The 15794-nt window shown below is 41.5% G+C and overlaps 1 protein-coding gene across 6 annotated transcripts in view; it reads left to right on the top strand.

Annotated features, from left to right (window-relative positions):
• The window catches only part of LOC126213465 (protein brambleberry-like), a 204607-nt gene that overhangs the window by 69920 nt on the left and 118893 nt on the right, over window positions 1-15794 (top strand). For all 6 annotated transcript variants that reach the window (XM_049941241.1, XM_049941243.1, XM_049941244.1 and 3 more), the window contains exon 5: window positions 4181-4370. In XM_049941241.1, the coding sequence (XP_049797198.1) occupies window positions 4181-4370 (190 nt within the window). The remainder of the gene's footprint in view (window positions 1-4180; window positions 4371-15794) is intronic.

The raw sequence follows: 15794 nt of genomic DNA on the forward strand, positions 1-15794 counted from the left end.
GTGTTTCACAATTTTACAGTTAAGGAGTAGTTTGTAAAAGTGCTGCCGAGGGGAGAAGACATATTAATGCGTTCCTGAAATTTGCTGAAGGTACCAACTTTCCACACTCTAAACTTGTTGCATTAACAACAGATAGGGCTCATCCATGAAATATGTGGCTTACAAGGAGTTTGTTTGACCAATTCTCGAGTATTCTGGGTCCGTTACCAGGTAGGAGTAGTAGGGGAGAGGGAGAGGGAGGAAGAGAGAGAGAGAGGGGGAGGGCAGGATTGTTTAGTCGGTGTGAGAGCATTACTGAGGGACTGTACAAACTTTGGTGGCAGAAATTGCAAGAGAGGTTTTGTGCATCACAGAGACATTCACTATTGAAATTTTGTGACAGCACATTCTGGGAAGTGTCAGTCAACATATTACTTCCTCCCACATATACCTCACGAAATGACCACGATGGGAAAAGTCCGTGCCAGAAGTACTCTCCAGCACCCCCGTCAGGTGGCTTGTGGAATATAGATATAGATGAATGGAAAAAAATAATGGGTTTCTTGTTCTTTGGGCTAAAGATGATTAATTTTCAAACTTGTATCACTATATCATCCACCAGAAAGCTTCATGAGCAAAGGTTTTTAAGTTGAGCCATGTTACAGATGTAACTCCTGTAGTAAATTATATCTGTTTGTCTTCTACATGTCACCGATTGTTCAGATATGTTTTTGAATATATCAGTGTGTGAGCATGGTGACACAATTCTCCATGCAGACGTAAAGTGGCTTACAAGGAGAACATGAAAGGTACCGTCGTCCAATTTCCCAGAACTCCAGAGGGTCCAAAATAAGCTTACCCATAGAAACTTGACCGTTTCTAAGAAAATGGCGGTCAAAGTTATCACCGTAATTTGTACACCTTCTAGCATTGCTGAAAGTTGAACCGAAGCGGTGGGACAGCGGGCAGCATCGCAGCTCTAAAACTTTTGTGCCCAGTGTTTGAAACCCGATTCTTCTTTAAATTTATTTAACTTCGTTTATCTACCCATGTTTGTAGAAATTTACTACAAAAATTATTCATATTAAATTAGAGAATACAAGGGTGTTACATTAAATGTAAAATTATAACTGGGTTTCACAATAAGTGTCATACATTCATTATATATGGGTATGTTAAAAATTCAGTATTCCTAACTGCGTAATTTACAAAAATGGCTGTGGTTTTCGCCAACCAAAATGCGTAAGATTATATGCGAATGGTATTTTCAGAAATTTCAATCTTTTTAAATTCTCATACTCTTATATTTCATTCTTATATCAATTCTTACATTCTATTCTTATATTTACTCTTCAGGAAGGGTTGGTGCATTTCCTTGGTTGATACCAATTGCAACGAAATTCCAAACACCATGAACATCGTGCAAAGGCAGGTTTATCACAGTGATATTTCTTCGTATGAATCTTACTTGGGAAAGAAACGTCATTAACATTGCTGAAGATTTCATGCGTTGGCAATAATTTCGCAGCATTGTTTCTGCAAATTGGTAGCTGTTATTGATTATGAATCAAGATACACTACAGGGATTTCACTAAAAAAATTTAAAATGATTTTCTCATTCTTCTCTTCTTATTTTTAATTCAGTTGTGAGACAGACAATTAATAGATGAATAATGACAATTTTATTCCAACATACATTGAAAAAATTTGCGTGGCAGTGTTTCAGGGACATTGCTAGATAAATGAAAAATGAAAATAAAAGTAATAATTGGATTTCAAACATGGGGTGTGAGAATGTGAAGCCACAACACTAGCAACTGTGCAACCGCTTCAGTTGTACTTATTGTGTGCTAAAATGCACACAGAGTACCTTGAAAACTTTGCTAGTCTTTTTCCCGGAAATGGTCGAGTTTGTAGGGGTAAGCCGAGACACGTGTTCGCTGTCTTTGACCCCACTTCCATTGAGCCAAGTTTCTGGGAAATTTGGTTGTGGAGCTTACCATTTTCTCCTTGTTATTAGGGGGAGAACTCTACAATGATTCTGCAATCTTCTGGATGAGAAACCAGATTTTCTGAAATTGTGTTCTAGGCCTTATAGTCGAGAAACTGACAAGATATTGTGCCTCCCAAATTTAGATTTCTCGGCAGATACCACCTCAAAATTAAGTGAGCTAAACCTCCAATTACAAGGAAAATATTGCAAAATTTCAGCTGTGAAAAGTACAGTAAATGGTTTCCAGAGGAAACCGAAATTATGGATTGCACATTTAAAAAGAAATCCCGTATTACCCTTTCCAGCTTTGAATTTAGTTCTGGGAACTATAAATGTCAATAACTGTGATAATCTTTTGCCAAGCATCTTTAACCGCTAACCACAAAATTTAATGACAAGTTGAGCCAGTTTTCTACAATTGAACTAGTGATTATGTTTACCAGTAATCCATTCGTTTCTGTTTGTATTACTGAGCTTGGAGGCAGGGTATGAGAGAGCTTCAGAAATTGGAATTTTGAAAAATTATAAATGAAAATTTCATATCTTCAGGAGACAAATCCTCGAAATCATTTTGTACAACTTCAGGCAATTTCTGGTCTCTGGTGGACAGCAGTAAATAATCCACGAACATTAGCATTACTTGGAAACTTATTCTTGATTTGGTTCAACATACTCTATGTGATCAAAAGTATCTGGACACACCAAAAAACATATGTTTTTTCATATTAGGTACATTGTGCTGCCACCTACTGCCAAGTGCTCCATATCAGCGACCTCAGTAGTCATTAGACATCGTGAGAGAGCAGAATGGGACACTCCGTGGAACTCATGGACTTTGAACGTGTTCAGGTGATTGGGTGTCACTTGTGTCATGCGTCTGTATGCGAGATTTCCACACTCCTGAACATCCCTAGGTCCACTGTTTCCGATGTGATAGTGAAGTGGAAACGTGAAGGGACACGTACAGCACAAAAGCGTACAGGCCGACCTCTTCTGTTGACTGACAGAGACCGCTGACAGTTAAAGAGGGTCGTAATGTGTAATAGGCAGACATCTATCCAAACCATCACACAGGAATTCCAAACTGCATCAGGATCCATTGCAAGTACTATGACAGTTAGGCGGGAGGTGAGAAAACTTGGATTTCACGGTCGAGCAGCTGCCCATAAGCCACGCATCACGTCGTAAACATTAGACAATTGAACAATAGAAAAACATTGGTTGGAGTGACGAATTACGGTACACAATGTGGCGATCCGATGGCAGGGTGGGGCTAAGGCAAATGCCCAGTGAACGTCATCTGCCAGCGTGTATAGTGCCGACAGTAAAATTTGGAGGCGGTGGTGTTACGGTGTGGTCGTGTTTCTCGTGGAGGGGGCTTGCACCCCTTGTTTTGTGTGGCACTATCATAGAACAGGCCTACATTAATGTTTAAAGCACCTTCTCGCTTCCTATTGTCGAAGAGCAATTTGAGGATGGCGATTGCATCTTAAACACGATCGAGCACCTGTTCGTAATGCACGGCATGTGGCGGAGTGGTTACACGACAGTAACATCCCCGTAATGGACTGGCCTGCACAGAGCCCTGACCTGAATCCTGTAGAACACGTTTAGGATGTTTTGGAACGCCGACTTCGTGGCAGGCCTCACCGACCGACATCGATACCTCTCGTCAGTGCAGGACGCTGTGAAGAAAGGGCTGCCATTCCCCACGAAACGTTCCAGCACCTGATGGAACGTATGCCTGCGAGAGTGGAAGCTGTCATGAAGGCTAAGGGTGGGCCGACACTATATTGAATTCCAGAATTACGGGTGGAGGCTGCCACGAACTTGTAAGACATTTTCAGCCAGGTGTCCGGATACTTTTGATCACATGTTGTATCTTTGTGAGGTCACATTTTCATCTATGAGCATCGTCGACAGTAAATACGAATACAGTGTGACAGACTCACGGATAGAAGGTGCATTAACATGTTCCGGCTAAACGCGGGATTTTTATAAGTTTACAAGAAATGTGTCATGCCAGACTTCACATTCATTATATAGGTTGTAGTATAAGAAATTTTAATTGTAATTGTTTTTAGTAGTAGTAGTAGTAGTAGTAGTAGTAGGATAATGATTGTGATGTCGGTAGGGCTCACACTAGTTAAATGTGCCGGAGCACAAAAAGTTGGACCGAAGTGGTGTAACCAGTGACTGTGCGTGCAGAGTGAGCAGGAGCGGCTGGGCCAGCTGACGGAGGGCACGCTGGAGCGGCAGGAGGCGCTGCTGCAGCAGCAGCGCGGCCTCCGCCAGTTCGTGGGCAGCAACCTGCGCGACCTGCTGCGCGAGAAGCAGCTCATCGCCGCCGGCCACCGCGAGCTCGCCCGCATGACTGAGGACGTCCGGCACAGGCTCGGTGCGTGCAGGTGAAGGCGGTAATCCTAAAGTGACTGAACTAGACGCCTCTGTTATTCGTGTTCTAAGTACACACATTTCAGTCTGACACATTTTTCCCTACGACATCAGAGACCTTTGTCATAAAAGTCTACACTTAGGCTGTTTGGAAAGTGTTCCACTTCACAAACTGACCTGTCCTCATCGTAGAAATGCCTGCCGCACAACGGTTAACTCGTCCGGGGTGGGGGGTGAGAGGAAGTTACCGTGCGCCGTGTCGGGTGATTATGGGAGGTGAGACAAAATGCTGTAACCTCGTGAGGAGATTTCACTTGTATGCCATGTAGCAGTTTGTATCTCTCACTAACGTAATCAGTTAGCACCACACAAAAAATAACCAGTATCACCTTTTGTCATGGCAGTTGGGTGTCGACCTTTTTTGGCGGTGGTGAATCCACATTTCCACAACTTCTCTGTCTCTGCATCGACACTCATCTGTGGTGATTAGGCTGCTGTAGTAGTCTGCACTGAGCTGCCACAGGTGCGCCGTTTCCACTGTTGCGTCAGTTCAGTAGGCTTCTTTGGCGGGTGTGAACAGTAGTGAAACCCAGTGTGTTGAAAATGTTAAAGTTGACGGAAAACTGATCCTTGACTGATTTTCAGTTTTTCACTGTTGTCTTTCATTGATATAGGCAGGTCTTCAAACACCAGGGCCTCCACTTCTATTGCAATTCCTGGGGCTTCACAGAGAGATGTGTGCCGTTTGATTCTTTGTCATTCAGACTTGAAGACACTGGAAGGACTTGCATTTCCTGCCTACTGTGGCATATTATGGTGCATTGTTGCTGTACACTTCTATCAGCTTGAATAATTTTATTTGTTTGTTTGTGTGTGTGTGTGTGTGTGTGTGTGTGTGTGTGTGTGTGTGTGTGTGTTTGCAGTGTTGTCCTCCATATCATCATCATCTTATAAACTTTCAAGAAACTGGCTGGGTCTGTTTGGAGCATAAGCCTCTCCATCAACTTCTGCCTTCCCACATCTCTCTCTCTCTCGCCACCTCAATCCAGTCTTCTTCTGTCTTTTGCACGCAGTCTGTCACATCTTTCAGCCAGCCATCTCTTGTTCTTCCTCTTGTTTTCCCTTCCCTTTTAATTTTTGCATCTGCCTGTGTTCCCTCTTCACTCACTTTAACGTCTCCGTACCGTCGAAGCCTCGATTCCTCTACCCTGTCCTGTAATGGTTCGTTCTTCATTTATTCTGTGATCCTCTCATTCCTTATCCAATCCATCTTTGTCACTCCAATAGTATTTCTCAAGAATTTCACCTCATTACCTTGTATTTTTCCTCTCCCTTTTCCTTTCATTACACATTTCATTGTGGCACATATCAGGATAGGAGCCCAGTACATCCAGTATATAACCCTTTTGCTGTTTTGAGGGATGTCCCTGCTCCAGATCAGGCTTCTGACACACTTCCAGAATGCTACTGCTCGCCTCTCCCACATTATGGATCAAAGGTACTAGAAACTCTCCACCTTCCGTAGTCGGCCTTGATTGTCATTTCACACTTACTTATGCTAAATTTCATCCCATACTATTGTCCAGTTTGTTGCTCCTGCACTTTCTCCTTGCTCCTCATATATGAAATCGTCTGCAGATATCATTGCTTTAACCTTTGCTCCACTAGTTCTTGTGCCACTCTGTTGCTTATCTCGTTCATCACCACAGTGAAAAGCAATGGTAAGAGTGGATTTTCCCATCTTCAGCCATTCTTCTGTTCCTGCCAGACCAAGCTCTCTCTTTCCACTTTCACACAGCTTATACTTCCATCGTTGTAGATTTCTCTTATCCTCATCGGTTCCCGTGGAACTCCCAAACCTTGCACCACCGTGCACTACTATTGTATGCTTTTCAATACCCAGGAAGTCCATCACTGTCAGAATATCTATTCAGTGTTCAAAGTGCTATTCCTGTAGCTGTATTAGAGTGACAATCAGATCTTCTGTAGGCTTCCATACTCTGAAACCATCTTCTTGTCCTATCATATTTCCTTCTATTTTTCCCTGACTTCCAGTTTCCAAAGTGGCTCATAAGTGTGATTCCCTGACAGTTTTTGCACTCATTTGCTATTATCTTTCTTGAAAATCAGGACAGTTATTCCCTTCTTCAAATTTTCTGGGGTCCTCATCCTTTTTTCAACACAATTTTTATCACTTGATAGATCCATCATACCCCCATCTCTCCTGCTCTCACCCCATTCCTACACTCAGCTCACCCAAACCTGGTCCATTTCACTCTTTCTTCTTTTTCAATTTATCTTCCACTTCTCTCCATCTTAAGTCCTCTTCTGTTTGCAGTTCCATATCTTCCTCCTCGTTCAGGTCTCCATTTGGATTGAGGAGTTCTTCAGAATACTCCCCCCACTTGATCTCAAGTTCCTGCTTATTTTCTGCCTGTTGACCACTTGTGTTCACCATTCAGACACAGTCTGTCATATTGTACTGCCGCACAGTTTTAACCATACAGGACCTTTTTTGAACCATCATTATCTTCCACCATCATTCTAGTTCCCTCTTCCATCGCCTTATTCTCTCATCTGCCGCCACTCTCTCAGCTTCTTTCTTTCTATCCAATATTTATGTCTGATAATAGACTACAGATTCAAATATTGAAACTTACTCTTGAAGTTCAACTTAACTGTAATAGGTATAGATGTGCCGGATTGGGACTTGAACCTGAATTTCCTGCTTATCTTGAGTGGTCACCTTACCATTTGGCTATCCGAGCATGCTCCCAGAACCGACCCAAACTTCCATGTCATGCACCTATCTGTTTCTTTTCATATTCGTAGGAATAAATATAATATTTGAAACTGTAGTATGTCATCAAAAATAATTATATACGTAAGGCGAAGATGGGCCTGTGATGAAAATGACAATGATAGTCTACGACTTCTCGTCTTAATTCTAAAACCTTCACAGGACTCCCAATATGTGGGAATGTGGTTAAATGCATTAATAATTTGTGAGAAGAAATAGATGTGTGACGTGAGGAAATTTGGGTTGATCCCAGTCTGGCACAAATTTTCTTGTGTTGCTTTAGGTAGTATATCTATAACTATTACAGTTAAATTGAATTTCAGGGATAATTTTCAGCTCTTTCTTGTCTGGTACTCTTCTCTTGTACTAGTGTGCTATTGTGGAATTGCACCCTAAACAACATATTCTTCTTCTCCACTTGAATTTCATTACAAATAAGTACCCCACTCATACAATTATAATTGGTGGAAACTTCAATCTACCCTCGATTTGTTGGTGAAAATACATGTTCAAAGCTGGTGGTAGGCAGAAAACATCTTCTGAAATTGTACTAAATGCTTTCTCCGAGAATTACTTTGAACAATTAGTTCATGAGCCCACACAAATTGTAAATGGTTGCGAAAACATACTTGACCTCTTAGCCACAAATAATCCTGATCTGATAGAGAGCGTCATGACGGGTACAGGGATTAGTGAACACTAGGTCATTGTAACGAGGCTCAAAACCGTGTCAACCAAAATCACTAAAAATAAATGTAAAATATAGCTCTTTAAAACAGCAGATAAAAATTTGCTTGATGCCTTCCTAAGAGAGAGTTTCCATTCCTTCCAAGCTAATTATGTAAGTGTAGACCAGATATGGCTCAAATTCAAAAATACAGTATTGAAAGCAATAGATTGATTCATACCACATAAGTTAATAAGAGACAGGGCTGATCCACCATGGTACACAAAACACGTCAGAACACAGTTGCAGAAGCAACGAAAAAAGCATGCCAAATTCAGAAGGACACAAAATCCCGAAGACTGGCTACGTTTCACGGAGGCTCGAAATTTAGTGCAGACGTCAATTCGACATGCTTTTAATAGTTTCCACAATGAAATATTGTCTCAAAATATGGTAGAAATCCAAATAGATTCTGGTCGTATGTAAAGTACAGCAGTGGTAAAAAACACTCAATACCGTCACTGCGCCATAGCAATGGAAATGTTACCGATGATGGTGCCACTAAAGCAGAGTTACTAAATACAGTTTTCCGTAATTCCTTCACGAAAGAAGACGAAGTAAATATTCCAGAATTCAAAACCAGAACAGCTGTTCGCATGAGTGACATAAAAGTAGATACCTTAGGTGTTGCGAAACAACTCAAATCACTTAAGAAAGGCAAGTCTTCTGGTCCATATGGTGTACCAGTCAGGTTCCTTTCAGAGTATGCAGACACAATAACGCCTTTCTTATCAATCATATACAACCGCTCACTTGAAGAAAGGTCTGTTCCTAAAGACTGGAAAGTAGCACAGTTCACACTAATATTCAAGAAAGGAAATAGAAGTAACCCATTGAATTACAGACCAATATCACTGACCTCAATTTGCAGTAGGATTTTGGAGCATATACTTTACTCGAACATTATTAATCACCTTGAAGAAAATGACTTATTGATACTTAACCAACACGGATTCAGAAAATATCGTTCTTGTGCAACACAGCTAGCTCTTTATTCTCAGGAAGTAATGAGTACTGTCAACAAGGGATCTCAGATCGATTTCATATTCCTAGATTTCCATAAGGCTCTTGGTACCATTCCTCACAAGCGACTATTAATCACATTGTGTGCATGTGGAGTATCGTCTCAGTTGTGTGACTGGATTCGTGATTTCCTCTCAGAGAGGTCACTGTTCGTAGTGACAGACGGAAATCATCGAGTAGAACAGAAGTGATATCTGGCGTTCTGCAAGGTAGTGTCATAGGCCCTCTGCTGTTCCTGATTTACATAAATGATCTAGGAGATAATCTGAGCTGCCCCCTTAAATTGTTTGCAGCTGACGCTGTAATTTACCGTCTAGTAAAATCATCAGATGATCAGTTCCAATTACAAAATGATCTAGAGAGAATTTCTGTATGGTGCAAAAAGCGGCAATTTGCGCTAAACAAAGAAAAGTGCTAGGTCATCCTCATGGGTACTAAAAGAAATCTGATAAATTTTGGGTATACGATAAATCGCACAAATCTAAGGGCTGTTAATTCGACTAAATACCTAGGAATTACAATTACGAGCAACTTAAATTGGAAAGACCTCATAGATAATATTGTGGGGAAGGCGAAACAAAGACTGCGCTTTCTTGGCAGAACACTTAGAAGATGCGACAAACCCACTAAAGAGACAGCCTACATTACACTTGTCTGTCCTCTGCTGGAATATTGCTGCACGGCATGGGATCCTTACCAGGTAGGATTGACGGAGGACATCGAAAAACTGCAAAGAAGGGCAGCTCATTTCATGTTATTGCGCAGTAGGGGTGAGAGTGTCACTGATATGATACGCGAGTTGGGGTGGCAGTCACTGAAACAAACGCGGTTTTCTTTGCGGCGAGAAATTTCAATCACAACATTCTCTTCCGAATGCAAAAATATTTTGTTGACGCCCACCTACGTAGGGAGAAATGATCATCATAATAAAATAAGAGAAATCAGAGCTCGAATGGAAAGATTCAGGTGTTCCTTTTTTCCCAAGTGCCATTCGAGAGTGGAATGGTAGAGAAGTACTATGAAAATGGTTTGATGAACCCTCTGCCAGGCAGTTAAGTGTGAATTGCAGAGTAACCATGTAGATGTAGGTGTATCTTTTGTTTCTTGCATCTCTTTTTGTTACTTGTCCTCCCTCAGATTACCTACAGATATCCTCTTAAATCTACCCCACTCCTCTTCTGTCATTTATGGTTCATCCGTTGGGAGATTTTCCTCCACTGTTCCCAGGCACTTTACTCTATTCTCTTCTTCTTCCAGCTTCCATTCCATAACATACCTATCCTGGTTTCCTGTCCCTTTCTCATCCTTAGTCCCTCTCTCAGGTTCATTGTTTGCAGTTGATGCCCATGTCTCGGATGGCATTACCTTGATATCTGTGATGTTCCTCTACATTTCACTATCACACAGAATAAATTCAACTAGCAACTTTGTACCCAAGTCATTACTCTTCCGCTTCAATTGGAGAAAATGAATTACTGCACTTTATCAGTGGGTTGTGCCCACCCAACCTGTTTCTGCAAACAAACAGGAAATCAAATGTGTGCCTTTATTTTATCAAGATGTACCTCGATCTGGTTGCTTGGCTGGTTTTCTGGGTATTAAAGGAGCGAGTAAGAAGTCATCAGTACCTCATTCGCAAAATAAGTGCATGGAGGATGGTGAGATGTTATTCTTTTTCAAGTTTGTGTAATCCTCCTCCCAGACACTCAGTCAAATCTGAACAGTTGTTCTTTTATTGGATGTTTGCTCTGGCCCAGTAATTATGGCATAGGAATCTCAAATATACCGAAATATAGGATGTGCTCTGTGCGTATTACTCTGGTTATTATTTCAGCTCTAAACTTCAGCCCTTTTTACATTAAATCATATTAAGATATCGTCTTAGTGACTGAGCTGTCTTCTTTTAGAAGATCAATTTACAAATGATCATACCATAAAATATTTCGATATTGTTTCCTATTGTTCTTAGGTTGGGACGTAATTGTGACACGTTACGTGGAATAACAGAAGTCCACAGAGTCCTGGAATCAAGCAATGTGCAGTCCCCTTAGGGCACTGTCTGCACAAGTGGGGAATATGAGAAGGGTGGGTAGAAAGGGGAAACTGGCAGGCTCCCAGTAGGTGTCGTCACTGCCCTATGTTGCGGTTGTCATAGAATTACACTCGGACGTAACTTTTTTGTTTGTGTCTGAGACAAAGCACTTAAATTACAAATGAATACTACTGAATCTCAAAGTTATATAAACAGACATATTCATTACCCTTTACATTTCACCAAAATAAGGATGAGAGGTTTGCATAGATCATCAAACAGCAGTAGAATAATTTTTGAGAAGCTCCCTGAGATGCTTGTTTTGGTACAGTGGTGTTCTTAACTAGAAGTAAAAGGTATCTAATGAAGAGTCCTTTAAGACTAGCCCTCTTACATTTGTGTCATACTTAAAAACGTGAAACATCAAAAAGGAAAGAAAATCCTTTCTTTATTTCTAGAGATAGAACAGTATTGTTGAAGCTTCCTGGCAGATTAAAACTGTGTGCCATACCGAGACTCAAACTCTGGACCTTTGCCTGCGAAAGACAAAGGTCCCGAGTTCGAGTCTCGGTCCGGCACACAGTTTTAATCTGCCATGAAGTTTCATACCAGGCACACTCCACTGCAGAGTGAAAATATCATTCTGGTATTGTTGAAATATATAATCCTTTTTATTTAGCAAGACGTTTTGCACGGATGCTTCAAATTTTAATTTAGTTTCATACAGCTAGTAATTAAAAACAAGAGATATCATTTTTGTTGAAAATTAGTTGTTCAGTTATGTTAATTAACATATTTACTTGGTAATAATTATAGAATTCAAATAAAACTAAAAAAATGCTGCTAATACCAATAATAATTCAAATCCCAAAGAAAGCAGGTGTTGACAGATGTGAAAATTACCAAACTATCAGTTTAATAAGTCACAGCTGCAAAATACTAATGTGAATTCTTTACAGACGAATGGAAAAACTGGTAGAAGCCGACCTCGGAGAAGATCAGTTTGGATTTCGTAGAAATGTTGTCACACGTGAGGCAATACTGACCCTACGACTTATCTTAGAAGAAAGATTAAGGAAAGGCAAACCTATGTTTCTAGCATTTGTAGACCTAGAGAAAGCTTTTGACAATGTTGACTGGAATACTCTCTTTCAAATTCTGACGGTGGCAAGGGTAAAATACAGGGAGCGAAAGGCTATTTACAATTTGTACAGAAACCAGATGGCAGTTATAAGAGCCAAGGAGCATGAAAGGGAAGCAGTGGTTGGGAAGTGAGTGAAACAGGGTTGTAGCCTATCCCCAATGTTATTCAATCTGTATATTGAGCAAGCAATAAAGAAAACAAAAGAAAAGTTCGGAGTAGGTATTAAAATCCACGGAGAGGAAATAAAAACTTTGAGGTTCGCCGATGACATTGTAATTCTGTCAGAGACAGCAAAGGACTTGGAAGAGCAGCTGAACGGAATGGACAGTATCTTGAAAGGAGGATATAAGATGAACATCAACAAAAGCAAAACAAGGATAATGGAATTATTCGAATTAAGTCGGGTGATGCTGAGGGAATTAGATTAGGAAATGACACACTTAAAGTAGTAAAGGAGTTTTGCTATTTGGGGAGCAAAATAACTGATGATGGTTGAAGTAGAGAGGATATAAAATGTAGACTGGAAATGGCAAGCAAAGCATTTCTGAAGAAGAGAAATTTGTTATCATCGAGTATACATTTAAGTGTCAGGAAGTCATTTCTGAAAGTATTTGTATGGAGTGTAGCCTTGCATGGAAGTGAAATGTGGATGATAAATAGTTTGGACAAGAAGAGAATAGAAGCTTTCGAAATGTGGTGCTACAGGAGAATGCTGAAGATTAGATGGGTAGATCACGTAACTAATGAGGAGGTATTGAATAGAATTGGGGAGAAGAGGAGTTTGTGGCACAACTTGACTAGAAGAGGAGATCGGTTGGTAGGACATGTTCTGAGGCATCAAGGGATCACCAATTTAGTATTGGAGGGTAGAGTGGAGGGTAAAAATCGTAGAGGGAGACCAAGAGATGAATACACTAAGCAGATTCAGAAGGATGTAGGTCGCAGTAGGTACTGGGAGATGAAGAAGTTTGCACAGGATAGAGTAGCATGGAGAGCTGCATCAAACCAGTCTCATGACTGAAGACCACAATAACACCACCACCAAGAATCGATCAAGGAACTTCACGATACGAGACTTAATCGTTCTGCACTCAGCTACAGGTGGTTTTGTTCAAATGCTGAAAATATTTTGTACTTGACACTGGTGTGTCACATGAAAAATAATAGGGCAGAGGCATGCAGAGCATTCACACTGCCAAGAATAATAAACAATTTTGGGAAATGCATAAAGAGGCCAAAAATCGAGCAAGTGTGTAGGTCCGAGGTAGAAGCCAGCCCTTCGGGGCTCGTACCCGGACTCGGGGAAAAGTGCCGCCGGTCGACTACCGTACGCGACGGTGTGTCAGTGACGGGGGTCTCTGGCGAATGTCTCGGGCTGTGACAGTGGTTAGGTGTGCCACAGCACAGGAAACCAGTTTCGAGTTCAGTGCCAGAGGACGGCGACAGCTGGTGAGGTGGTGTGCCGTCCGGAAGTGGCCCCCAGCTTTGCAGTAGACTGCTCCACACACGACGACTGTCCACAGGGCACAGTGGTCAGCGTCAACACCGGCACGCACTTGAAGCACGAAGATAGATTCCCTGGACTGACAAGTTTGGGAACCTGTTGGGAGCACACGAGGTTGCACGTCCCGCTTGCCAATAGCTAAGTGGTCTGGTTTTCCGTTGTGGGGAACATTTACGTGGGGTGACGTGTGGAACCTGATATGTCTGCCCTCGTATCTCACAGTAACGGTACACGAATCCATTGCCCTATAGGTGACTTCTACCTTCTGTGAGACAATGTTTCGTATCACTAGTGGCCAGCGGTGGAATGAACTTGCTGACTGACAGAGTATCTATACGAGACTGAATTCTTGGCAATAGCTGTCTATGCAGTTCCTGCCGAAAAAGGCGTATTACGAAGCTGCGTGCTTAGAGACGGACGGCGCCTCTCGTCATTTAGGCACGGTGCTAGCTGTTGCCGAGTTGTTCACTGCAATGTATTAAACTGTTCATTTTCCTGACTTTATTATAAATTGTACTCACTTTGCTGTTGTATTTGGATATCTGTGTTTCTTTTTCACTGTTCTCGCAAATTACAGCATTGTGGCTATACTCACAATTCTACAAAGTACAGGTGTCATATTTTGGTTTTCTCGTGCATTCTGTAAAAGTATGAGATTGTGAATTTAGTTGCAGTTTCACTATACTTCTGTGCTCGAACAGTGCTTGGCCGTATCTGTAAAAATACAAAACAATTCACTGCCCGATTATTCCTAATCGGTGTCGGAGTACTTTAAGATTGGTGTCAGAGTACTTTAAGGTACAGCAATTGGTATTTGACAGTTAGGGAGGCAGAATGCTTGCAACTACAGTACAGTAATGCCAGCTGTACAGATCTATATGATACATGAATTTGTGTTTTTTGTAAGAGCTAAAGAGTGTTAAGCGAATTTCTGTCACCGTAGAGAGTGGAGTGCTGTGGTAGCTCAGTTGGTCTATACACAAGCTTCACGGTTCTCGTGGCCCTTCCCCTCTGCATGCAGTCACCTCACTTCAAACAACAGGAACACGCCCCCTTGAACACAGCTGTGACCACCTGTTAGTGGCAGGTCTATATCAACATCTACATCTATACTCTGCAAACCATTTTAAGGTGCATGGTAGAGGATACATTCCACTGTAACAATTTTTAGGGTTTCTTCCTGTTCCATTCACATAAGGAGCGTGGGAACAATGATTGTTTGAATGTGTGTGTGCGCGCATGCAGTAATTATTCTAATCTAACCTCACGATCCCTGTGTGAGTGATACGTAGGCAATTGTGCTACATTCCTAGCATCATCATTTAAAGTCAGTCACATATTAAGACAGTTTGTACAATGCTTTCGGTGTCTCGTGGTGTCCCTGCTGTGATCCATTGCCACAGTCAGTAGGGGAATGAATGGTGCTACATGCTACGGGGCGAGTGTTTCTAATTCCATTACTAATGAGAATGCGTAATTAAGCATTTTGATTTGAGCCAGTTGTACACTGTAGAGATATTGTGAATGATCTCTTCAGAGTTCGAATCATGATATTTACTTCCCAAGCACATGTGTGTAATAAATCCGAACAGAACAAAGTGAACCGTAGACACATGGGTAGTGGCAGTTCACGCGACTAGGTAGACAGAATACCGTGCCCGGTAGATGCGCAGTTGGCAGGGCACGCTTGGGGGAGCCGTAGTGGTGGGGGCCGCAGGCAGGCACTGTGGCAGAAATGCTGAGCGTCCGAGGGGAAGTGCCATCCCAAACTGAAGCCTATGTTAACGTTTTTTGTAAGTATTAAGCGGGAACCCTCCGTGCCCGCACTTGCACGGTGACCATTCAGAATATCTACTCTCACCTCTGCTTTGTTTAGTATCTAAAAAGAATTCTACTGAAAATGCAAAAAAAGCAGCAATTTGTTTTCGCTGGCTTGTTAACCGTTTGTAACTCAAAAAAGTGTCACGAGTGGCAAATTTTACGTAAAACCTACACACTTCTCTTCTTCCCATGTTAAAATATGCTTCTTTTCCAGAATTTTTATTCTTCTTTAGCCAAAACACAGCTAACATGTTGTGCTATGGAAAAGTACATCCTCAGTACAAAAATAAATGTATAATGTCTTCACTTATGTAGTTTCAAAACGCGCAGCATTTCTCATTTTACTAGGTATTGATGGCCATTAAAAATTACTTTCT

The sequence above is a fragment of the Schistocerca nitens genome, chromosome 11, assembly GCF_023898315.1.
Source record: "Schistocerca nitens isolate TAMUIC-IGC-003100 chromosome 11, iqSchNite1.1, whole genome shotgun sequence".
In the NCBI taxonomy this organism is placed as follows: Eukaryota; Metazoa; Arthropoda; class Insecta; order Orthoptera; family Acrididae; genus Schistocerca; species Schistocerca nitens.